This window comes from Nomascus leucogenys, chromosome 13, assembly GCF_006542625.1.
Source record: "Nomascus leucogenys isolate Asia chromosome 13, Asia_NLE_v1, whole genome shotgun sequence".
Classification (NCBI taxonomy): domain Eukaryota; kingdom Metazoa; phylum Chordata; class Mammalia; order Primates; family Hylobatidae; genus Nomascus; species Nomascus leucogenys.
In genome coordinates this window covers 71,190,428-71,217,843 of record NC_044393.1, presented here as the reverse complement: position 1 = coordinate 71,217,843, position 27,416 = coordinate 71,190,428, and the positions used below count along the sequence as shown (strand labels likewise).

Genomic DNA, 27,416 nt, shown 5'->3' with positions numbered 1-27,416 from the left:
ATTCCTTATCTTTTCTTGAATCTACTATGAGCATTTCCAATTTTAATTTTTATGTATGATGTTTATTGTAGTTTTATGATAGATACTTTCTGGAAGGCTAAGAAAGCTTTCTTCTATTTCTGGTTTACTAAGAGTTTTTTTTTTAAATGAACAATATAGAATTTGATTGACTACTTTTCCTGTATTAATTGACAGGGTCATAATGTTCCTGTATGTAAATCTATTCATATTTTCCAGTGTTAAACCATCATTTCATTTTTGGAATAAACTCTATAAACTCTACTTGCTCATGATATTAAAGTAATACACAGCTGGATTTGAGTTGCTAATATTTTAGATAAGATTATTGATACTGGCCTGTAAGTGTCTTATTCTGTCTTTGTTCAGTTTTGGTATCAAAGTTATATTTGTCCAGTAAAATAGCTGGGTTAGTTTTCCACCTGGATTTTTTATGCTAACATTTGGAATTTTCTGTTCCTTAAAAACTGGTGAAATGTGACATTAAATTCTTTTGGGCCTGGTTATATTTTGAAGGTGGGATTTTAGGCAGCTGATTTGATTTCCTTAATGGCTATTGGCCTAGTTAACTTTTCTATATATTTTTAGTGAATTTTCATTATATTTTTCCTTTAAAAATTCCTTTTATTTTTCATTCCTTTGGGTACATAAAAGGTGTAATATTTATGGAAAACATGAGCTATCTGATACAGGCATACAATGCATAATAATCACAGGAGGGTAAATGCGGCATCCATCACCTCAAACACTTAACCTTTCTTTGTGTTACAAACAATCCATTGATATGCTTTTAGTTATTTTAGAACATACAATAAATTACTCATTTCATATAGGTTTTCAAATGTATTGTCACAAATATGTTCAAAGTATGCTTTTGTCTTTAAAAATGTTTCTAAATTATATCTCTTTTTTTAATCTCAATATTATTTACTCACATTCTTTCCTCCCTTCATCAATCTGGACATAGGTTTGTCTATTTTAATAGTTTTTTGATAGAACCTGCATTAGGTTTTGTTAAATCTTTATTTAATCATTTTAATTTTCTATTTAATTTTTAAAACTTTTAAAATGTTATGTAGTGCTTCTTTTGACCTTTAATTCTAAAGATTTTATAATTTCCTCTTAAATATGTATATTATTTAAAAGGGTATTTTTAATGCCCAAATATCAAAATTTTTATGGAAACTTTTCATTGTCAATTTCCAATTTTTACTGTATTACATTCTGAGAAAATGACTGATATGATATAGATTCCTTAAAATTATCTCCCTTTTCCCTCTGCATCTATTAACAGTTTTATTTTAGAGTATGTATGCAATAGGCCAGGCGCAGTGGCTCATGGCTGTAATTCCAGCACTTTGTGAGGCCACAGCAGGCAGATCGCTTGAGCTCAGGAGTTCGAAACCATCTGGGCAACATGGCAAAACCCCATCTCTACAAAAAACATTTAAAAAATTAGCCAGGCGTGGTTGTGTACACTTGATTTAGTCCTAGCCACTCAGGAGGCTGAGGTAGGAGGATCACTTAAGCCAGGGAGAGGAAGGTTGCAGTGAGCTGAGATTGTGCCTCTGCACTCCAGCCTGGGTGACAGAGTGAGACCCTGTCTCAACAACAACAAAAAAAAGGAATATATGTACAACACACCACACCACACACACACACACACACACACATGCACGCACACTCACCTTCTCTTCACAGAGAATAGAAACCACAGAGTACTTCCTCAGCCTCCAGTCTTACAGCCTATACGTGTACTACTGTAAACATGCACATAGGTTTTACTGCTTTTGAACACTAATTCCTTTACGTGTGTCCTGAATCCTGCCTCTTTGTACCACTCAGGGTCTCTGTATACTCCAATTATCTCCCTTCCCATTAGTTTTTAAAGAAGCTCTCATGTCTCATATTAAAACATAAGCAAAGAAACCCCAAATAAACACCCCCCAAATCTTACTAACTCAAAGTTTTCTTATAGTTATCTTAATCATTCTGTCCAGAGTAAACAATTTTTAAGAGTTATATAATTGTCATTAATTCCTCAGATCCATTTACTCCTTCACTCCCTGTAATCTGGCGTCAATGCTAATCCTTTCCAAATAGCTCTTAGACAAAGGTCATCAATGACTTATGTCTAAATCCAATGGCCTCCTCCATTCCCAACATACTTGATTTGTCATTAGCACTTGCCATCTCTGTTCACTTCCTCTTTCAAGAAACATTATTTACTTTGGATCCTAGTATATCCCGCTGTCCCAAATTTTCTCCTACCTTCTGATGTCACTTTCCCCCCTTTCCTTTGTGGGCTGGCCATTCACTGGTTAATTAAAATCTTTTCTTAAGTAATCCTTTCTAACCTTTCTTAGACATTTCATTTTTAATTGGCTATCTTATCCAATTCCAAGGCTTCAAGGAACCATCTCTAAGCTGATCACTCCCAAATCCATTTTTTCAGGCCAGACCTCTCTTATGCTTCAGACTCAGTATCCAACTGCCAAATATACATGTTTATTGGGACATCTCCCAAGAACCTAAAAATAAGGTAGATTTGGAAATATCTCACCGTCTTCTCCCTCACCACACCTCTCAAGCATGTACCACCTCCTCTTCCTGAATTTTCAATTATGGTGAATGACATCACTACTTTCCCAGTGCCGAAGCAGAATCTGAGTAGTTATGCTTGTGTCTTTTCTCTCCTCTCTCTCTTCAATGTCCAATGAATCACCAAATCCTGTGTTCAACTCTTAAACATATCTTACGCAATTCTCCTCTGGTAAGTTGCATCCCTACCTGTACTCCTACAGCATCCTGTTTTACCTCTATAATGGCATTTTTAACACTATTTTGTTTATCTGTTTCTTTCTTTTTTCTTTTTTCTTTTTTTTGGGGACAAGGTCTCACTCTATCTCCCAGACTGGAGTGCAGTGGCACAATCATAGCTCACTGTAATCTTGAACTTCTGAGCTCAAGCAATTCTCTCACCTCAGCCTCCGGAGTAGCTAGGACTACAGGCTCATGCCACCCACCCAGCTAATTTTTTATAGAGACAGGGTCTTGCTCTGTTGCCCAAGCTCGTCTCAAATTCTTGACCATGGTCTCCCAAAACAGAGGAATTACAGGTGTGAGCCACTGCACCTGGCCTGTTTGTGTTTTCTTACCTGTATCTTCTATTAGACTGCAGGCACCATAAGACTAGGAGCTGGGTGTGCTTTATTTATTTTACAAATTCATGTTTGCATCCTAATAACACAAAAGCCTGGCATCTGGCAGATGTCTGATAACTACTTGTTGAATAAACAGATATTCAACTTATTTCAAGGAAATTTTCTGCAGACAAACTTGAATAGATATCTTTTTTATGGGATGGTACACACACATACGCACAAATACATTTCCCTATTTATGATGTTAACAGGAAAGAGAGTAAAATATCTCTCTTTTCAATTGAATTCTGACCTTATAGTTAATATTTTCATTTTGATCCTGGATTATTTAGCTTACCATATCAATTTTTTTATGCAACTACACAGGGGTAAATAATATTTAAATGACAGTTTTGTTGAAATGGGTAATATTGTGTGTGTGTGTGTGTTTGTGTGTGTGTGTAATTTATTTAGGGAAAGGATATCTTTACAACTTAATTACATTTTAACATTTCTTTATTATCTGAAACCCAACTGCATACTCTTTTCCCCCCTAAGGCATTCCTTTATGACTGAGATAAGCTTGGCTGAGTAAAATATGTATGACTTTCTGACAACAGGTTCTAAACTCAGTATTGACCCCAATCTTTCTTTTACACCTCCAAAGGCACACTGTGCAGTAATTTAAAAGGCAAACAGCCCAAAGGAATTCATGGTGGCTAACATCCTATGCTGTAGACTGGGGAACAAAGCAGGAGAAATAAGTGAAATCTCAACATTTGTTAACCCTCCTGGGTTTTTCTAAGGTCTTCCAAATTTTCCCTAGATATTCATTCTTCAAAATTTGGCCCTATTTCTCCAGGAACTCTGAGAAGCAAGCGGATAGCACAGGAACAATGTGGAGAGAAATAATATAGCCCCCATTCCTGTGGAAAGCTACGATTCTGCAAATGCTTTGGTCTCAGCTGGCAGGTCCAGTAACACCTGCTTTCTGAATTCTTTGCCTACTGATTTCTGAAAGTCAGAGAGCTGGTATTGTGGGAAGTACAATATGGACAAAACATGCTCTTGTCTCTGGCTTATGGCCTTGAGACAGTGTGAGGGGGAGAAACTGGGGTTGAAGAAGCTATTATTCCAGTGTGTACTACTCTGGTCCAGGGGTTTCAAGTGAGACACAGATTTTTCCAAAGAGTATCAGGAACAGCCTGAGCCACAGCACTCATATTTAAGTGGTCTGATTTTTTTTTCAAAGTAAAAAGAGCACTTATATAGTCTGTTTTACAAGTTCTTTCTGTTCATTCTGTTATGCTCTGTGCCCCCTCTTTTCTCCACAAAGTTTGCATTTATAAAAGTTAGTTTAAGGTTTCTGAGAACTTTTCCTCTTGCTACTCAGAATTATGTTTCTCCTTGAAATTTACCATGTGGCACTGTAGCCCACAGTAAGGAACAATGATGGCTCAAATACAAAGTCATTGTACCCACACTGCCCACTCAACATGACCCTGTCAACTCAAATGAGAAGACGCAGGGACATTCAGTTCTGTAGTGACATCCAAGAGGCTTCCAGGAGGACTCACCTGGAATTGTTTCTCTAGCTTTGTTTTGCCTGTTGGTCCAGGAATGAGGAGTGCATTAACATAGGCATGAATATGACTGTCCAGCACCTCAGTTTCTTTACTAAGTATGGCCTCAACCAGTGTATCATGAATGAAGACATATTGCTCCTGGCAAAACAATGATAATAAGAAACATTACTTCAAGTTTTCCTCGTATGTATCTACCTACAAACACAGTACTTTCCATTGACAGACAAGGAGAGTTTTACAGAATGGGGGGAGACCCACAAAAGATTGCTTACTAAACCTGGAAGGAAGTCAGACAGAGGAAAGGAAGTGGTCACAGAAGCAAGAACCTCTTCTCATTCCTTACCTTTTCATTTATTATGTATTGTTGGCAATACACAATAGGGTAGGAGGCAGGAAGAGTTAGCAAGGCAAAGGAATGTCCTCTCTGCCTATCCTTCCAACTTGACACCTCTACACTTCATGAGAGGGCTTTCTTGACTTCTACACTTCTGGTGGGCCTACCCCTTCTGGCAACGCCAACTCTCCTTTTGGCTTGTCATATATAATTTAACTCAATTTTATATATAGTTGTTAATAGTTCTCTGATATTTCACATACGGGACTCTTCCTTGGTCTTATATGACCAGAATGTTATTTTTTAACGTTTCTTTAAAGTTCAGTGGTACATGTGCAGGTTTGTTACACAGGTCAACTTGTGTCATGGGGGTTTGTTGTACAGATTATCTCATCACCCAGGTATTAAGGCTCATACCCATTAGTCCATTTGTTATTTTTCCGGATTCTCTCCCTCCTCCCATCCTCCACCCTCTGAAAGGCCCCAGTGTGTGTTGTTCCCCTCTATGTCTCCATGTGTTCTCATCATTTAGCTCCCATTTATAAGTGAGAACATGTGGTATTTGGTTTTCTGTTCTTGGGTAAGTTTGCTCAGGATAATAGATGGAAGGAAGTTTGGTATGGTTTCGTTTTGAAGCCCACTCAGCCATGTGTTTCTGATTGCTTTCAAGCTGCCATTCATAGGTTTCCACTTAAGTTCATTTTTATTTAGAAACAGTGAAGGTAAAATGCAGATTTGCTGACGCTGCTCTGTCACTTACAGGTAAACTATATGGGCTTAAAACGGACATAATTTAAGCATAATTTATATTTTTTAAATAATGAATCCATTCATCCACTATGTGTGTGAAGACCTTGAGATTTTTGTTAGCAAGGATGTGTGTGGATCACTCTACTTAGACTTTTGCTGTATCTTCTCTGTGACCAGCATTTTAAAGGATATTCCCTATTTGGCGTCACAAAACAGATAAAATTTATCTGGCTCATTCATGACATAGCTGCAGTTACTGGTGTCATGGGTTGAATGGTGTCCCCCCACAAAGATATATTAAAGCTCTAACCGCCTGATAACTCAGAGTGTGATTTTATTTGTAGAAAAGTTTGTTACAGATGTAATCAGTTAAGATGAGATCAACTGGAGAAGGAGGATAACTGGTATGCTTATAAGAGGAGGAAGATTTGGATACAGACACAGACACAGAGGGAAACAGCCAAGTGAAGACTGAGACTGGAGTTGTGCTGCCACAAGCCAAGCAATGCATGGGGCTACCAGGAGATGAAAGAGGCAAGGAAGAATCTTCTAGAGGCTTCTGGAAGGGCATGGGCCTGCAGATATCAGAACTATGAGACAATAAACTTCTGTTGTTCTAACCCACCCAGTTTGTATTACTTTGTTTTGCAGTCCTAGGAGATGAATACACCTACATTTTAGTGACATTTCCATACCTTAGATGAATAAAGTCATCTTTTTAAAAATCATACCTCAGTTTGTACCAAATAATTTCTTTGTGAACGGATGTGTTTTAAGAAGCCAAATATGTTGACAGTTCCTTCGTGTTGAATCTGCTGCAACATACTGTCTAGCACAATATATGTGCCTGTTCTTCCAACTCCAGCACTGAAGAGAAGACCAAGAAATTAATATTTCAATGTTAAGCATAAAATAAATTTGAAAAATAGATTACTACTGGTTGTCATGTTGATTAAAATAACTTCCTTCTTCAAGCAAGTGAGCCACACAATAAATTTGGCAATTCAATATTGTAAACAGTTTAGTAGTTAAGCATAATGCTTTAAACAACAAATTTAGAAGTACCCTTTCTAATGTTTTGTTATGTGTCTAATTGCAAAACAACCTCACTATTTCTGTTGGAGATTTTAAAACTTTTAAAAACCATATTTACTATTCATTGTATATTGTAAGATGAAAATATTATGAATCAGAGTGTGGCAAATAGACATTTAATCTGACAAAAATGAAAGCTTTAGCTTCACCAAATTCTGAAAAGGAAAGGTCCCTAGGTCTGTGTTTCCAGGTAGACATGTTTGTAAAGGTTTCCGCGTTAATGGGAAAAAGAATTTGATAAAGCTTTCTGCTGAAAATATCATTTCAGTGAGATTGTGAGGAATAAAGCATGACTTCAGTTATTTCTAAAGGGCCATTATCTATCGACTTCTTCAAAGCCTCTAGCAGAGGGACAGAATTCACAGACAGGGATTCTTTTCAAATGTTCCGACAAGTAGGAAGTGCTAGAGTGGAAAATTAGCACCTGCTCTGCACAATAGCCTGGTCCTTCTCTGTCTGCTAGGAAACAATCCCTGACCTTCAGCACTATTTTTCTTGCATCTTCCTGTTTTCCTCAGTTTATAATCAGGCTAACAGATTAAAAAACCTCAAGATGGGTCTCTCAAATTTAACTCCTGAGATGGTAATTAGAATGTGTTAGATAAGCTATATATCAAAGGCAAACACTTGCTTCTCTAAAAACACACTGCTTTGATAACAATACTTCACATAGAAACAAATTTGATTTTTGTGATCACAAGGCTTGGTACACAGTCAGCACTCAATAAATATTAACTGCTATTATTATTTTAACTAAAAACATTAAATAAGGATGTTTAACATATTTTTCCTCTTTCATTGAAACATCATTATTTCTATTTATCAACCTAGTCTTAGAAATTAAAAAATCTTGGCAACGATGAATTGACAATACATTCAATGTAATGTATTAAAACTCAAGAAAATGAAAAAGGGATTCTGGTACCAAAATGTTTAAAAACAACTTAAATATATTTTGCCAAATTTCTCACAATCTATGTGCTTTGGCTTCTGTGATGCAAGCCTAACATAATAATTCCTAAACAGACTTTTAACTCCTAGGGACAGGGGTTGTAGTTCCAGCTACATTATCCCATGGTGTTATATGTTGAGGTAAATATTTGTTTAACAACAAAAACATTGTTCCACCTGCCTCAAATAGTTAATAAGCTGAAATGCAATTGAACAGTCAAATAAAATAATCAACATCAAAAAATGTGTGGTGCTTAGAGATATTCAGCAATCCAGTTCTGAGTCTGGCATGTTCATTTCCTAGTGATCAATACTTATGAAAATGAACATATAATTTCATCACCCTCGCTTCAAGAAATCATTCCCATTTTGGCAAAAGCTTTGTTCCATCGATTTCCTTTTTGCAAGTATAAGCAATTCTATGGGTTTAGAGGCACATCTCTGAGACTCACCTGCAGTGGACGACAACAGGCCCCACTGCATGGCGCTTGGCATAGGCTGCCTTTCTCACAAAGGTCAGCACCGGCAGGGAGTACTCTGGTACTCCCATGTCAGGCCACTGCGTGTAGTGATACTGTGTGACCACACGTCCACTGGGTCTTCCTTTCTGGGAGCCCTGGAAAAGTTCAGACAGTTAATAACAGTCACACACACACACACACACACACACAGTTCTTAAACAGCAAGTCAGGAGTCATAGCTTGATTTGATGTTGAGGGTCCATAATGAATGAAAAAAAGTAGAGTGTCATTTGTGATGGTTAATTTTGTGTCCACTTGGCTATACTCTGGTGGCCCATTGTTTGGTCAACACTAGTCACAAAATGTTGCTGTAAAGGTATTTTTTTTAGACGTGATTAACATGTAAGTCAGTAGACTTTGAATAAAGCAAATCATAGTCCATAATGTGGGTGAGCTCCATTCAACCACTTGAAGGCTGTAAGAACAAAGACTGATAGGATAGGTTACCTGAAGAAGAAAGAATTCTTCTCAACAGTGCAACGTAAAGATCCTACCAGAATTTCTAGGCTGCCAGCCTGTCCTACAGATTTAAGATTTGCTAATGCCCATGATCATGTGAGTCAATTGTTAAAAATATAAATCTCTCTATCTCTCTACTCTGTTGGTTCTGTTTCTTTGAAGAACCTGAGTAATACATTATTCTTCGTGTTTTCTTTCTTTTTCTTGTTTCACTCTCCACTCTTTTTATTTGAATGCTGGGATTGTGTCAGGGCCATCCTATGCAGTTGCCACACAAGGTAGGAATTTCTGTTCATGCATCACATTCACTTTAAACATCAGCAACAAAACCAGTGTGGCTCCAAAGCCACAGCAGTCATCTAGAGACTTGAAAGAAACCTTTAGGGCTGACAGCAGCTGTGATAAGAATTCTTTTTTTTTTTTTTGACAGAGTCTCACTCTGTTGCCCAGGCTGGAGTGCAGTGGCATGATCTCAGCTCACTGCAACCTCTGCGTCCTGGGTACACGCGATTCCTGTGCTTCAGCCTCCCAAGTGTGCACCACCACACTCAGCAAATTTTTGCATTTTTAGTAGAGACAGGGTTTCGTCATGTTGACCAGGCTAGTCTCGACCTCCTGACCTCAAGTAACTCACCCACCTTGGCCCCCCGATGTCCTGGGATTACAGGCGTAAGCCATGCACCTGGACTGTTATAAGAATTTTTAATGTCTTTAGTTATATACTTTTTACCCTTTCTTGGTTCTATCGCTTATTCACTTAAAAAATGACCAAATGCATTGTTCACTCGATTATGTCCATCATTTGTTGATTCACCTTTTTTATTTTTGTGTTTCTTAGAGTAAAATTCCTCACAGTATAATAGGCAAGAACTTGCACACTCTTCTGAGTGACCAGAAAGTTCCCATACTCCTCACTCCCATCGGCAGGCCAGTACTGATCACATTTTCTCTGCAAAAGAAAATGTAGATGTTACTTCCGTATTTCAAATGCTCCATGTAAAAGTCATTCCCTGAAATCAGTAAAGGTCTGAGATGGTGACAGGAATGGACTCCTTCATTCTTCTAAATGTGTTATTTTCTTTATAAGTGACTGAAATTAGTTGTGGAGGAGGCTAGGGATAGAATCTGAGAGCTGAACAAGACTGAGATGAGGTAGCCTAAATTTTTCCCTTTCAGATAAGGCGAGTGAGTCAGAAGATTCAGGTTACACAGCCAAGACTAAAATCCATGTCCTGTGAATTAAAATCGATTTCACTCTACATTGCTTTTCAGTGAGTCCCATTTACTTCTCTCACAGTATGAAGAATGCATTTAAAAGGCAGATAGCATGACTCGTAATGAAACTTTTTGACTAACAGTATTAACAGTTTCCCTTTAGCTGTCATATTTACTAAAAAATAATCCCAAATAACTTTCAAAACTTTGGCTCCTTCCTAATGCTGACTCTATTAAAACTAATTTAAAGTACCTCTAATTACTTTTTTGGGGATGACATAACAGATTATCTACATACCCTTCCTTTCTCCACGAGGTTTGTTATCATGACAATAACTTCCACGTTATGTTCCCATATCATTCTCCAGAAATCTTCAGCTGTGGATTTCAGTGGGCCTTGGGCAGCAATATAAGCTTTTGGTCTGTTGTAGCCCTGAAGAATTAAATGACAAATGTTTTCTACTAACTGATTTATACGTCACCTTTAACTGTACAATACCTAAGTTTTTAAGGTCAGCATACTTTTTCATAAAAAATAAACTTTGCAAAGTTGGAGAAATTTGACGGTACTAACTAAGATAGCTGCTCTTGGTTAGAAAATACTCTTGGTTAGGAAGCAGAAGGATCCCTGTCATTTCTGTAAAAAAAAAAAAAGAATAGCTCTCTTTGCTTTGACACAACTATAATTCTGTGCATTTGTATTCCAAGTGTATTTAATCCATTTGCAGTCTACTTGCTATGCTTAAAATCAAGTCTTTAATAGCACTACTTTGAAATGTATTTTAGGCAATGGGCTCAGATGTCTACAACAGCTAAAAAAGCATCTGGAATGTAACCTCCTTACTCTACTTCAAGGTACTGAGAAGTGCTAATCATTATTAGCAATTCGTCACTGTGTCCGATTTTGTAAAAGATGTTTTATGAGCATAATATGGATTGGCTGTTTTCCCACCCAAATCTCATCTTACATTGTAGTTTCCGTAATTTCTGTGTGTCGTGGGAGGAACCAGGTGGAAATAATTGAGTCATGAGGGTGATTTCCCCCACGCTGTTCTCGTGAGAGTGAGTAAGTTCTCACGAGATCTGATGGTTTTAAAAGGGGATTTCCTCCTTACTGGGCATTCATTCTCTCTCCTGCTACTCTGTGAAGAGGTGCCTTTCACCATGACTGTAAGTTTCCTGAGACCTCCTTAGCCATGCAGAACTATGAGTCAATTAAACCTCTTTTCTTTATAAATTACCCAGTCTGGGGTATTCCTTCATAGCAGTGTCCTTCATAGACTAATACATAAAGTGAACTTTAATCTTTCATCTATGCAAAATGGAAGCATCAACCCTGATGTGGAGATGAGGAACCTAAATCTCGACGAGTTAAGTGGCTTTCCAAAGTCCCATAGCTAGCCAGTGGCAGAGATGGGATTCAAAATCAGTTCTAACTCCAGATCTCATGTTCATTCTGACATGCATATTTCCTCCTCAGGAAGCATGAGATGGTTGCCTGTAACAAACCCACTCTATACTTATGTACTCATTTATTTGAATTCAGTGTTCCACACAGTATTAACCTGAAGCCAGCTAGACTGAGAGGTGCATCTTAGGGAAATAATTGAGTTCTGCTGACATTCAGGTGATCACAGTGAAAAACCAATTAAGTTAGTGAGCGGTCTACAGTCTCTGGAGAGTCCCAGTAAGTTCCACAAAGCTGGGTATCCTGAGGAATACCCAAAATTATAAAGGTTGATAACTGGATTAATAATCATGTTTGCCTTTTAATCAGTACTACTATGGACAATTTTTGTTCATCTGCTAAATGCACATCCTTGTGCCAGGAGCTATGGGAAACTTAAAATAAGCATTGGCTCTGCCCTTCACATTTTTTTTTTTTTTTGAGACGGAGTCTCGCTCTGTCGCCCAGGCTGGAGTGCAGTGGCGCGATCTCGGCTCACTGCAAGCTCCGCCTCCTGGGTTCACGCCATTCTCCTGCCTCAGCCTCTCCGAGTAGCTGGGACTACAGGCGCCCGCCGCAACACCCGGCTAATTTTTTTTGTATTTTTAGTAGAGACGGGGTTTCACCGTGTTAGCCAGGATGGTCTCATCTCCTGACCTCGTGATCCACCTGTCTCGGCCTGCCAAAGTTCTGGGATTACAGGCGTGAGCCACCGCGCCCGTCCCTGCCCTTCACATTTAAAGAGTTAGAAACCTATCTGAATCTACCTATTCTACCCTGAAGGTACACTCCCATCATAAATTCCTTTCCTCACTCAGGAGATAAACCAAGTAAAATAGCTTGAGTGTCATTAAATATGAAAATTTTTAGTCAGAGGCTCTCTTAAAAATTATTTACTGTTAATTTACCATTTTTATTCTTTATCAAATAACATGACATTAAGCACTAGTATATGTATGCATGTCTGGCATTATGGTATAATAATTCCGTCTAATACAATTTCTATAGAACTTTCAATTAAAACATGCTTACATCAACATAATTGGCATTGATATAATCAGTCAGTTTGCCATCTTTTTCAGCAAGCTGTGCAAGCTTAACCCTGCTATGATCATCTGTAATATAAAGAGAATATATTTCATTGTAGCACAGACTACTTTTCAGCATAAAGATCATTCATATTTGCATAATAATTTATTTCATACAATTAAAATCAACACAAGCAATCATTTACTTTAATAGGCTTTTTGGGGATACAGAGACAACAAAGATAACAAAGACAAATATTACAAAAATCTCCACCCTCAGGAACATTTCTAAGGTAATAGGTGAAACTAGGGTATATACACAGGTGTCAAGTGAGAGGCGCAATGCAGTAGGGGATAAAAAAACAGAAATTGTTTTGGTTTGAGATAAAAGTTTCTATAGAGGTTGACATCTGAAGTTGATCTTTTAAATGGAATTTTAAGGTTGGTTACAAGGGCTGTGAACAGTGGAGAGCTTCTCAAAGAGATGGAAACGTGATGGGTGGGGGAGCTCACAAAGCTAGGGAAGGATGAACAGGAGGCTGATGAAGGAAGAAGAGATAGAGAAGAAAGCCAAAGGTTCCCTAGGAAGTTTCTGTGAATGGTTACAGCAAACAGCTCTTTCAGGAGGAGCCTCAAAGAGAAACTGCTTCAAAAGGAGGCAGGAGAACAGCTGCTCAAGCACAGAGGAGGGAGATAGCACACTGCCAGTGAAAACAGGATGGATGCAAAATCTGGTAAATGATATAAGGTATAACTATGGTAATTCAAAGTATGATTACAGGAGTTTGAGATTAAATTCAGTTCTACAGAAAACCTACTTATTTGGAGAAGATACATATGAGAAATAAAGTATTACTTGAAGGAAACATGGGAGTTTCACTCAGAAGATTATTCTTTTCAAGGATGAAGAAGTGAATACAGACCAAACCAAAACAAGTTAAAAAGATACTCTGGGATATGAATACTTCTATGATGGTAACAGGTCACACCGATACAGGAATGTAGGTGCAAATAGACGTATGGCAACTGACAGATGGGTCTCAATGTCAGGGTGACCTATTTTTGTAGTTTGGTTTTAATAGTTTTGGAATTTCTGGATTGTTTTTCTTTATCTCTAAAATTGGACAATTTCCTATCTTGCCTGGTTGTTTCAGGGATTAAATGAAATAACTTATTTACAGTGCCAGCCACATAGTAGGTGTTCATCAAATGTTAATCTCTGTCTCCTGCTTAATTACCTGATGGGTATGTTCTATTTAGCTTGAAGAGGAAAGTCTAATAATTTTATCTCAAGAAGCAAATGAGTTTCATGTGTAGCCAGGATAGATGCAGTTCAGGAAGACAAACATAAAGCCCTCTACTAAAAAATAAAAATTAGTGTAAACTCTGTGGAAAGAAAGGCAACTATACAAACTACATAAGAGATCATGACAGTAACAGGGAGAAGAGCGCAGCTCCATTGGCTTTCAGAACTAGAATGAAACCAGAATTTAAATCATCTCATTGGTAATACCATGCTCCTATGAAGCCAGGAAAGGCCACACCACTGAATATATAGAAAGGGTATGAGTAGAATATTTATTTGTTTGTTTGTTTGTTTTTGGAGTGGGGAGGGAACATGAAGATGAATTTTAGGAGATGAAAGGGAATATAAACAAAAATACCAGGGAACAAAGGCAACCAGAAGTGCTATAAGAAGACAGAAGAAAGACAATAATTTCATAGAGAAATATTAGGTAAAATTGAACTAATGAAAAAAGCCAGATAGCTGCTCATTGAGGAGAAAGGGAGAGAGAACGGCTAAGAAAACAAAGAGAAAGAAAGAATTAAAAGAAAGAATCCAATTAAGTCTTTCTAAGACCCCAGGAAGAATGCCAAGAAAGGGAGGAAACAGGTAAAGGTAGAAGAAAAAAAGAGAAAGTTTAAAGAAAATGTCATTCAGTTAGTAAATTCACATAAGAGTAAGCAAATCCTAGGTGAAAATAGGACCAAGTCGTATAAATGATGACAAAAGCCACAAAGGGAGATGTACAGTCCATGAAAGAAAGAACAAAAGAAAGAATTGGATTAAAATTCTAAGTTTGTTTTGTTTAAATGAAACAGATGTTATTAATTGCAGAAGGTATTTAAGTCAGAGTGATATAATGCTACATATTATCTAACACAAGTCTTATTATTCCCTGATAAAAAGGCTCCCAAACAGCCACACTAAGGTCAGCTCTCAGATGACTTCAGGACACTTTTTTTAATATTTTTAATTTTTTTAATTTTTTATTTTTTTAATTATACTTTAGGTTTTAGGGTACATGTGCACAATGTGCAGGTTTGTTACATATGTATCCATGTGCCATGTTGATTTCCTGCACCCATTAACTCGTCATTTAGCATTAGGTATATCTCCTAATGCTGTCCCTTCCCCCTCCCCCCTCCCCCACAACAGTGCCCGGAGTGTGATGTTCCCCTTCCTGTGTCCATGAGTTCTCATTGTTCATGGAAGAACATTCCATGCTTATGGGTTGGAAGAATCAATATTGTGAAAATGGCCATACTGCCCAAGGTAATTTATAGGTTCAATGCCATCCCCATCAAGCTACCAATGACTTTCTTCACAGAATTGGAAAAAACTACTTTAAAATTCATATGGAATCAAAAAAGAGCCCGCATCGCCAAGTCAATCCTAAGCCAAAAGAACAAAGCTGGAGGCATCACGCTACCTGACTTCAAACTATACTACAAGGCTACAGTAACCAAAACAGCATGGTACTGCTACCACAACAGAGACATAGATCAATGGAACAGAACAGAGCCCTCAGAAATGATGTCGCATATCTACAACTATCTGATCTTTGACAAACCTGACAAAAACAAGAAATGGGGAAAGGATTCCCTATTTAATAAATGGTGCTGGGAAAACTGGCTAGCCATATGTAGAAAGCTGAAACTGGATCCCTTCCTTACACCTTATACAAAAATTAATTCAAGATGGATTAAAGACTTAAATGTTAGACCTAAAACCATTAAAATCCTACAAGAAAACCTAGGCAATACCATTCAGGACATAGGCGTGGGCAAGGACTTCATGTCTAAAACACCAAAAGCAATGGCAACAAAAGCCAAAATTGATGAATGGGATCTAATTAAACTAAAGAGCTTCTGCACAGCAAAAGAAACTACCATCGGAGTGAACAGGCAACCTACAGAATGGGAGAAAATTTTTGCAACCTACTCATCTGACAAAGGGCTAATATCCAGAATCTACAATGAACTCAAACAAATTTACAAGAAAAAAACAAACAACCCCATCAAAAAGTGGGCAAAGGACATGATCAGGACACTTTTAAAAGGCACCAAAATGGCAATGATATTGAAGAAAGAGCTGACTTAAGAATATACTTACAGGCAACGATATTTATGTATCGATTCTTGTGCTTGTTGTCTGGGTGGTTTGAGCTGTCTGCCGTAATACCTAAGTCAACAGTACAGCTCTGCACTTCCTGTAAAAAATTATATGTAAATTATTTTAACACACATTCTTCCAAACAACGTGCCTTAAAATATAATAACGAAGACAAAACAAACAAAATAATCTATCAAATGAAATTTTTTAAATGTTACAACTACTTCTTGGCTAAAAGAAAATGCAGTGAAATAATGCCTTACCTGGTAAAACTCTTTCAGTGTCTAATGAGGGAATGAATGCCAAAAAAGTAAAGAAATCAAATTCCACAGCACACGACAAATGAGAAAAAAAAGCGTTCATATTAGGTTTACAATGGAAAACTATGATCATGCAATAAATACATTTGTCAAATACTAACACAACAGAATGTTTCAAACAGTTGCATGCAAATCAAAATGTCTAATAATTTGGAACTTTAAAATTATGTAAAAGAAAAGATAACACTTTTAAAAGGAGATAGTGATGTCATAATATGATGATTTTAAAAATGCAGATGAGAGGAGCCACATATTCCATGATACATTTTGTCATATTAGTCAGATTGGCTAATATCCAAATTTTATTTTATTTGACCATAGTAGCACTATTTGAAACTCTGAATTAGTGATACGCTTTTTTGTTTTTATTTTTTGGGGGGTTACTTTAAAAAGTAAACAGCTTCCTATTAGGTGGTTTGTAACAGATTTAAGGCTGTCAAAACATTAATCATTTCCTAAAAATTTTAAAAATCATACACACTACATCATTTTGAAACAAAATTTAGATAGCATAACACTCTGAACATTTAATTAGTAGACCTCTTTTTGTTTAAACTTCAGTAAGTACAGAAAATTTATTTCTGCCTTTTTTTATTAAAAATGAGTTAATATGCTTTCAGAAATATTTTCTAACTAAATATATGTTTAGAATTTATAATTATTTAGTATTATATAATAAAATAAAAGCCTTATAATTTCTGAGAAAGTAGATAACCAAAATAAAAATCTGATTCACCAGCAAATGGCCCAGTCTCTCTCCACATAACATTTTAACTTCTTTTGCAGCAAGTCATTCTGAACAACTAAAAGCAATTTGATGTATGAACCACTTAAAAGGTATAACACTATTAGTTACTAAGCTAGTTATTCAGTTAATGAAAAATTTTCTTGAATCAGGCAGTAAGTTAAAAGAGATGGAATTAAGAAAAAACTTTAAAAGTGAAAACATGAAGTTATTTTATTAATTTTTTTGGACTGCTTAATAATATTCAAAATGATTTTATGGTTATGAAAACCATGAATTTGCATATGTTGTCAGTGACTTATATTATAAATTGTCTATTTTGTCTTATTTTGTTGGATGTTAGCCTGATAATTTCTATTAGTTAACACTGAAATTAACATTGAGTTAACACTATAGCATGTGTAACCTCTAGCCTATCAAAATAATAAAAAATAATTTGATGTTTTAGACATGTAATTCTTTATATTATTCCACCCTACTTAGTACTGCCTCACACTGCTTTCTTATTCAATGTAGCTATGATTTAGATTTCTTTTAGAATTAAATAAATTGGCTTCTATTATTTTTAAATTAGTAAAAACATATCATACCTCTCTTTCTTTTGATTTCTTAAAGCTTTCTAATCTATAACATTTTGCCTCCCTAAATAAATAATGATGGGTGTGAGTCCTGGGAAGCAATTGCTGGGTGCAGTGGGGAAAGAAAATCAGGAGAGTGGATTTTGTGATTAGGCTCACAGCTCAAAGTACTTCAAAGAGGGAGGTCCGCAGAGCCACTGGGGTTAGGGAAGAGGGAAGCAAAAATGCAATATGAAGCTGTCTAGTGGGGAATGGCCAGAGGGGAGGCTGAAGACTGCTTTCCTGCTTACAGCTACAGTGGAAAGGACATGAGTTTTTAAATCACAGACTTAGGTTTGATTATTTATCAGCTGTTGATTAAATTCTATGAAGTTTGATTTCATCAATAATATGGATAGAAATAATAACAAGTAATTCCCAGAGATGGGTGAAAGTTGAATGTGAAAGCACGTAGTCCAGTGACATATAAGAAGGTGTTCACAAAGGGTAGCTTTTATTTTTTGTGGTTTTTATTGTTACCTTTGTGCTTATAGCTCTCTGTTTTGAAAAATCTGCTTAGCTGATAGTTCAGTGGGCCATGATAAATTTGCAGTAAATTTCTCTGCCCTTCTATCTAAGAGTATTTTAACAGAATATCATTGGAAAAACTTACTGATTTTGAAGTTCAAATGTTTTTTTAGAAACGCATATTTTCTTGAAAAGAAGATACATTTTTACCTGGTATAATGTAAGTGTTATCTAAATGCTTTTGCATTAACACTGGTGTACAACAAACCACAGTTAAGAATTTTTATGTAATTTGGCTGGAAATCATTAAATTTAGTAGTTTAGTATAATTTATATAATTTAGAAAATTAAAAAGAATCACTGTTATTAATTCAGATTTTTAAAAAGAATATTAAAGATTTGTACTTTATGGAAGAAAATGAACAATGTTTTTTATGTTTCCACCAGTACAACTTGGCTTTTAAAATAGAAAACCAATTTTCTAAATTATATGGTAACTATAACATATCTCCTAAACACATATGTAATTATGCAACTCATATTTTTACTAGAAGTGCAAATGGTTTCAGTGTCTTTAGGTCAAGAAATAGCCTATTGCTGAATCTTTTAAATTTTACTATTTTCTATATTATTTGAAGTAGACATATTAAAATCATACCTCAAATTCTTCAGTAAACCCACTACTTGCATGTAAGTCTGCAACATGCTTTGGAAAGTGCTTTATTGGAATTGCTCCAACATCATCTATGTGAATAAAAAAATTGTGTTAGAAAGCATAATTTAACAGAAATAAACGTACCTATCATTTATAAAGTAGCTTCTGAAACAACTTCAAAGTTCAATTATTTGTATAATTCTAACTAAATCTCAGCATTCAATTGTTAAGCAACAATTACCAATTTTCTCTACATTTATTATCAATCAAAATCTGTATTTCAGAAATCCGATTTGTTCAGCAATCTCTTTTCCGTCTATACCTAAAGATAAAATCATTTATTTTCAATGTTAATTTATAAATACCACCATAGCCCCACTCCTTATCAGTGGACTGCATCTTTTGATGGACAACTTTCTTTAACATGCCTGGATGTTGCATGTCAATTCTGAGAAAAAATGCAGAAATAATATAGTTTCAATTTTACTGTGGACCAAGCATAATAGATAGTGCAATTTCAGTTTTATAAAACTGTACAATTTAATGTCTTACAGTCAAATAGGCAGATGTTTACATTTGAAAACATTTTTTCCTTCTCTCTATAAATAACAGAAAACATTTATGTGGAGAATTTCATTAAGGATAATGTCAAAAGCCTTTGGGACTTTTAATCTGTAAAATTTCAAGAATCCTAATGAAAATATGCTATGTAAACAAAGTCACTGGATCTGTTAATTAGTTGTGAAGGGGCCAAATTATTTTAACTGGTTCTGATTTTTTTTTTCTTTTCCTGGAAATACTTTCTTAGACTGAGCATATTACTAGTTCACAGTATGTAATTTTACAAGTGATTTTTCTAACAAGGAAACATCAAACACATTTCACTAGAAACAGTTATTTATATCAACAGATGTTCAGCATTTAGGCCATCTAATATTTTAAAGCTTCAGTTACCAAGAATTTGCTGATAAAAAAAATTGGAATCCATCTGTTCTCTCTCTTAGATGAGTGGCTCTGAATACTAAAATTGAATTAGTCAGTCAAGCTTAAGAAACACTAGGCAAAGGTGTAATTCTACCTTCACACTTATAGAAGGATCTTGCTTCAAAGAAGCTTTTATAATTAGATAAGAAAACAGAAATGATTTGTCACATGTAAGTCATTAGTCCTAGTAAATGTCCTTCAAACCCCTTGGTGATATCCTGCACAGCCAACCTCCTTTCATAAGTAGACTACTACTTTTTATTGACAGTCAGGTATTTTGGTAATTTCTTTTATTAGCTGGTCTGCAAGTAAGTGAGACTAACATTCATTTTGCTTTCTGATTTTTACATGAAAACATGCATATTCGGGTGATCAAGAGGGAATCTTTGAGAACTGAACAAGTGAAATAAGGAGATGCCCTTGGACCACCACTCTTTTGACACTCAAAACAGGGGAGTTTGGATCTCCTGGACTAGGTTCTGATTTTGTATTATTTTATTTGTTAAAAATAAACCACGTTGGACTTTGGATAAAATTTTAGTTAATTTGCATACCCATGCTGATGGGGTATGCAGAAGAGACATGTTTGGAAGTGAAGGGAATCAAAATGTAACAGATAACTGAGAGGTGTTGGTCTAAAAATTCTAAATATGGTAATGAGACACTGTGGTACTAAAATAATAGTATTTTAATGTAAACTAGAAAAACAAATAAAACAGTGGTGCTTAAAGACACAGACTTGACAAAAGAGGAAAAATAGCAAACACAATTCCTAAGTTTATAAGGCACAAAAAGAAAATATCATAGTTAAATATATATAAATAATATATATAATATCTGACATAAACATATAACAAACATCAACATATAAATGTAACATATAAATAAAATGTGTGTCTTTTTTTCTGTTTTTTTAAGTCATAAGATTTCAGAAGATAACATCCTGTAGAACTTGAGCCTCTAGCAATGAAATATGGAGCATCATTCGGAGAATTTAAAAAGTGCCATCTGTGAAATGATCCCATAGATGAATTTCTCCTTTTGTATCCCTAGTTTCTTAACTTCTCTTTCCTTTTATTGTCCTCTATTTTCCAGATCACACAATTCTAGACCACTGTTTTTTGTTGCCACTTTTCAATCTAAGATGTTATAAAATGTTAATTAAATAAGTGGCTTGAATTTGCAACATGTCCATGTAGCAAACCTGCACATGCACCCCTTGAATTTATATTAAAAATGAGTGGTTATGATTTTACTTATAGCGTAAACTCTAGGGTTAATGGATGTCTCTATCAAAATGACCCTGGCTACCTTTGAATACTGTTATTCAGATAAAGTATGATAAAAATAGCTAAAGTCTTCCCAAATATTCAACTGTTCAACATTTTGAGAGATTATTTCAAACAACCATATATTGTTTGTGTTCATGGCTTTTCCTACTATTACCACCACAATTTTATAGATCTTTTCTTCTAATGTAGGTTAAAAAAAAACCTTTTCTCACATAAACTCAAGTAATCAGAAAGGAACAAGACTTTATCCTTACTTTTGTCATTTTTTTTCCCATCCACATTTTCTGCATTGACTTAATCTGACTTTTGTTGCTTGGGTTTCCATTAACATAATGGGAATAAGTAAAAGTCACCATTATTCTTAACTAATATTTTATTGTTATAAATGTTTATGTTTTTAACACAATACACCTGAACAATTATAAATTATTTTTGCAATATCATCTGTATGATTAAGAACGTTTAAAATTAATGAGGACAGAATATAAACCTGAGTACCTGAAACATGATGTAATAAATATTTGGGGCAACACAAAAATTTACTAATCTACATTATAGCAATTTGCACAGTGTCCTAATAAAAACAAACCTTTCAACATTGTGCTTTTTGTTCAACATCTACCAGCTACTCATGGTCACACTTTAAGCCATTACCTGAAATTGGAAAGATAGGTGTTGGTGGTGTGGATATTACTCTAGGGGATGTACTGTCCTCTAAGTAAAAGTGTGCAGTCTGGAAGCATTTCCTGGAAATAAAAGAAAACAATTTATACTACTAGTTGCTATGGATAACAAGACAATTTCTGAGCTGCTTGAAAATTTTGATAGAAATCTCTAGAATTAAAACAAAAGCAGGTATATACCCAGAAGAGGGATTGCTGAATCTACATCCATTTTAACAAGTCACAAGATATTAAATTATAAAATTTATCTCAGTTTTACCTGTAGCAGATGCAGAAGAGCAAGTAGATATCAGGCATGCTAAAAGCACAGACAGAATTCGAAGTTGTAGCTGGGTTCAAAGTGATACTTTGTTACTATAGGAAACCTCAATGCCCTACATATTCTTCCATTGTGGCTGTAATGCCCAAAATGTCCTGCCATCTTGGATGGAGCCAGAGAAGAAAAGAAATAATGTCCAAAGCTATTTTCACTCAACATTTAAATGACCATGTTCTTCTGAGCATATACAGCTGCTGGCAAAAAGCAGCAAGCTATGTAGAAATGAACTATGTAGAAATTAACTACACAGTGCATTGTACATAGAAATGAACTATGAACTATGTAGAAATGAAACTACACAGTGGTAACATTTTGATGAAAAAAGAAAGTAGCTTCATGCTGTAATAATGCAGGAGTGACAGAACTTAAATGAGAAAATAATGAGCCATACAACCAAAAATAGGGTGATTTTCTTTCCAACAGATGCTAGCCTTGTTGATGAGGGTTTCGAGAAGGAATATATTCAGATTCAGTGACAACTATGATCTACAATGTCACCTGAATCTACTTTCATTCGGATAATAAGAGTAACATCTGGTAAGAGCACACCACAAACTATCGACAAGAGCAAAGAACCAACTACTGCTGTAAAGTAAAGCCAACCATCTTTAATTTTAAAAATTGGATAATTAAAACTGCTAATGACACTCTGATGTAGGTCCTTTAATTTATTTGGAGCAATATTCATAAGTGGTTAAATTGAAACACTTGAGTTCTGTTTGAAAACAACGATCTCACTTTCCATCTAAACCTTCAAGCTACAAGGCATTTATCCTAATGAGTTTTAATGTAACATTTGTTCTTGTATAGTGACACACCTATATCTTTATTTTTTTCTAGTAAATTAGTTCCTTTAGATAAAATTCTTGAATGGCTTCTCACTGCAATTAGAATTACATTCAGTTATGTTAGCAAGGCCTTTAAGACCTTTTTAAACCCTGACCTGGCCCCCAATCTACTTCAGTAGCTTCCTTTCCTGCAACTCTCTCCCTCACCCACCAGGATCCAGCCCACACTGGTCCCCTCCTTCACCTCTGAAGAAGCCCTGTCAGTAGCTTTTCAGGGCCTTGGCTCTTGCCATTCCCCCTAGCTTCCTGCCTCCTTCCTATCACTTTTGCATTGGCCCAAATGCCGCTCCCTCTTGAGTTCTCCCCTGATCATGACAGCTAAGTGTCAGGCTATCTCACTAAGTCACTATTCTTCGCCTTTTTGTTTGCTCTGTGGCACATCACTATTTGAAATACTATTATGTTTTCATTTGTTTTACATGTTTATAATTGGTCTCTTCTTATCAGAATGTAAGCCCCACAAGGAAAACTACTTTGTCTCAATCATTGCAGTGTTAGTCTTTAGTGTTCGGGAGCATGTGTGTCATGTTGGAGGTAACCCCGAAGCATTTCTCTGATGAATGAACTTCTATAAGTAGGAGTGGTGTAAAATTACATAGTTTGCATATAACCTTAATGTCACAAGCAAATAAACAAAAAACTTAAAGCAATGATGTACATAGCAAAATCAGTCATCTGCTGTGGTAGTATAAGACTTTGATAATCACACCTGAGAGAAGATATATTGAGAGAACACACAAATATCTTCAAGAGAGAGCAGGTCGCATAACAGAAAGGTGAGTGGATACAGAAACAAGTGTCAAAGGGACCCTCCTAACTAGGTTAATATCCTGGAAAATGGAGAGTATGGCAGACTGATGAGGAATGAGAGACATGAGGGCCACAGAAACTATCCTACAGAAGGCCCGCATGAGCAGAATTGAAACCAGATCGTGGCAGAAACTATAGAGAAAGTTTGGCTTATCTGTGCAACTATGAATGGAGCATGTTCTGACATATTGATATGGAAACACTGGACTTGCTACGTGCATTTGAGATCACATAATTAAAATCCCTTTGATTTCTCCAAAATATAGTTACACAAGCTGGTGAAATGTTTTAAAAAATATTTCAACGAATCTTAACATTGTAAAATGCCTTTAAAAAGCTAGTGCAATATCACAGCTGATACAAGAATCCCTTCAACAGCATCTCTAACCTATGGTTAGGAAGGTCCAGTTTGAACACCTTCAGTGAGAAGATCACCCCTTTTGGATCCTCCTTATTTCCTAGATTTTATTTTTTCTTCTACTAACTCAAAAGTCATTCTCTTCTAAGTATTTACAAATGGTACTCAAAGAACAGGTCTTTTTGATCCATTGTTAACAGCTCTAACGGGTTCATATCTATCTCCCTTTTACTTTTGCCCATATATTCTAGTTATATATTTTACAGATATTTAGATTATAATATCCAAGGTTTTTCAATACTTAAACCCCACCTGTCTGTGGTTCACACCCTGTTAGACTTTTCTTATTGAAGTTTATACTCTAACAATATAATCACATTGTAGATAAATAAACCTGCCTTTTCTCTCCTGACTCAGTATTTATCTATTCTGCTTTAAACATTCCTCTACTTCTAACCAAAATATCTCACTGGCCAGTATGCCAGGCAAACACTGTCTTCTTTCAAGACAGCTCAGAGGTATCTTCTCTGTGAAACAGCCTTTCATTTCCTGGGCAGCCTTTAGCACCACAGCTTCTCCTTTTCCACTGCACCTAACCCAAATTTCTATTCACATAAGCCTACATAAAGACTGTTTTGGCCGGGTGTGGTGGCCTGTAATCCCAGCACTTTGGTAGGCCGAGGCGGGTGGATCACCAGAGGTCGGGAGTTCAAGACCAGTCTGACCAACATGGAGAAACCCTGTCTCTACTAAAAATGCAAAAAATTGGCTGGGCGTGGTGGCACAAGCCTGTAATCCCAGCTACTCAAGAGGCTGAGGCAGAAGAATTGCTTGAACCAGGGAGGTGGAGGTTGTGGTGAGCTGAGATAAGACCATTGCACTCCAGCCTGGGCAACAGCAGTGAAACTCTGTCTCGAAAAAAAAAAAAAAAAAAAAAAAAAGAAAAGACTGTTTTAAAAAATACACCTAATCAATCAAAGAGTAATCTTCATTTCCTGGACATTATTCTACATTATTTATTTTAAATATTGTTCTTAATTGGTGGTTAGTGTAATTATTTTGTATTATATTTGTTTTGTGCTTATATCTGTACTACATTTTTAAAAGATGGGGCCATATCTCTTGATTTTATGTAAAACCAACTCTTAATACTGTGCCAGGAGTAGAATAGGTGTTCAATATTTGTTGAATGATTAAATGGATTTCTAGTAGCAAGTAAATCCCACCAATCATATGTTGTTCAGCTGCATCCTGGATTCCCTTACCTACCTTAGTCTCAATTGGGATAATTTGAAATCTCAAAACATTTTGGAGGGAGAGATGAGATATATAGGTAGAGAAGGATGGATGAATGGGTGGCTGGATGGGCAGACGGATCGATAGAGGATGTACCAATAACTATGACTGAATGGGAAGAAGGCAGCATCTCATAGAATATAAAATGGTAAATTAAAACACGTTGGCATTGAGGTTGAATATGTTGTTAGTGTTCACTGTAGTGTGGGTAAACACCAATTCTACTCTTGTCACAAATAAACAAACAAATCTGTAATCAAATCTTTGTTGGTTCTAGAAGATAAGTAGCCCAATAACACTACTTGGCATTAATTTCCCTAAAGGACCTTATAAATAATACCAAAAAGCTTGTAAGTAAAAAAAAAATTAAAACAGTATAGGCTAAATTACGGATGAAGGTCATTTGCATATTGGTTAGGTATACTTTGTAGTGCAGTTTTATATAGCATGTGACACTACACTTAAAAGGCAATCGGGTACCAGAAGGCCTCCATTCTGGGTTAGTAGCCATCTTCAATGACCCACAAATTTGAGTTTAATATCAAGAGAGAATTCATATTGCTTTTCTTCTCCCTAGCCCCAGCCAAAACAATTGTGTCTATGTGAAGTCCTTTTCTATACTGCTTTTGATAGTGTGCCATTTGGTTGGGTATAACTTTGGTACTTTTTAGGTTCTAACTCTTAAAAAAGCTTTCAAAAATTTGCCTTAAAAAAAAAAACTTTCGAAAATCTTCCCTGTTGAAGTCATTTTTGCATCTTAGAAACTTACGGTATGGCTCATGTAACTTATACCATAAAACATCTGAAAAATGATTTCAAGGCATATTATTTAATGTATGACAAGATTCAGTATCTGTAGTCCATCTGTTCAGTATAAGCAGTGAATGTCTTCACGTCTATGTGCTAAGTGTTGATAACTACGTCACCTGCTAATTATCCATCAGGCATGATGAAAAAAGTGATGACTGTTCTAAACTTGTAGACATAGGTCCTATCAATCAATGGTAATCTGATTATTTGATTTATGCCTTTTCATCACAGTATTTATAATGAAGACCTAGAAATGCGAATTATTCCATTCCTGGGTCTGGCTACAATCTTTTTTTTTTTGAGATGGAGTTTCGCTCGTTTCCCAGGCTGGAGTGCAATGGTGCGATCTCGGCTCACCGCAACCTCCACCTCCCAGGTTCAAGTGATTCTCCTGCCTCAGCCTCTCAAGTAGCTCAGATTACAGGCATGTGACACCATGCCCAGCTAATTCTATATATAAATATACATATAATTATATACAAAATTTTATATATATATATATATATATATATATATATATATATATATATATATACATCCCAAAGTGCTGGGATTACAGGCATGAGCCACCATGCCTGGCTGACTACAATCTTAAAGATGATCTAGTGAACCTACCCAAATGGTAAACAGGAGAAACCAAGTCCTGGGTGGGTAATTGACATGCCCAAGGCCATATAGCAAATGCCAGGCAGAACTAGGAAAGAGATCTGGATTTTCTCACTTTGAATTTGTTCTGTCTTTTGGCTAAAATCTGCTTCCTCTGAAAGTCTATGTAAAAAATAAGGGGAATATCTTGAATTAGGTAAATTAGGTGAAATAGAAGATTTATTATAAAACTTTGAGATTAATTTCTCATGAAAATAGGTTAGAAACATACTTAAATATTTTCTTCTAAGAATTTTATAGTTCTTACACTGATGTCTATGGTCCCTTATGAGTTCATTTTTGTGTATAGTGTTAGGAAAAGGTTCAATTTGACTTTTTGTATGTGGATATTCAATTGTCCTAGCACCATCTGTTGGAAGGACTATTCTTTGCCCATTGAAAAGTCTTTGGATCCTTGTCTAAAATCCATTGATCATAAACATAAGATTTCTGGTTCTCAGTTCGATTCCATTGATCTATATGTCTATTCTTATGGCAGTACCAGACTCTCTTGATTCCTGTAGCTTTTCATTAAAGTTTTGTAACTGGGAAGCATGAGACCTTTAATTTTGTTAAATTCTTAGACAAAAATCTAGGAGTAAATCAATGTGGTGCTGGGTTA

General features: G+C 35.8%; 1 protein-coding gene across 4 annotated transcripts in view; it reads right to left on the bottom strand.

Moving 5' to 3' along the window:
• PTPRZ1 (protein tyrosine phosphatase receptor type Z1) overlaps positions 1-27,416 on the bottom strand; it is a 195,130-nt gene that overhangs the window by 13,168 nt on the left and 154,546 nt on the right. For 2 of the 4 annotated variants that reach the window (XM_003261255.3, XM_004090211.2), the window contains exons 14-23: positions 21,680-21,771; positions 18,753-18,838; positions 16,208-16,228; positions 15,945-16,041; positions 12,552-12,634; positions 10,371-10,505; positions 9,672-9,806; positions 8,330-8,493; positions 6,563-6,698; positions 4,739-4,885 (exon numbers count right to left, since the gene is read on the bottom strand). In XM_003261255.3, the coding sequence (XP_003261303.2) occupies positions 4,739-4,885; positions 6,563-6,698; positions 8,330-8,493; positions 9,672-9,806; positions 10,371-10,505; positions 12,552-12,634; positions 15,945-16,041; positions 16,208-16,228; positions 18,753-18,838; positions 21,680-21,771 (1,096 nt within the window). The remainder of the gene's footprint in view (positions 1-4,738; positions 4,886-6,562; positions 6,699-8,329; positions 8,494-9,671; positions 9,807-10,370; positions 10,506-12,551; positions 12,635-15,944; positions 16,042-16,207; positions 16,229-18,752; positions 18,839-21,679; positions 21,772-27,416) is intronic. The other 2 variants (XM_030825513.1, XM_004090212.2) reach the window with 1 other exon arrangement.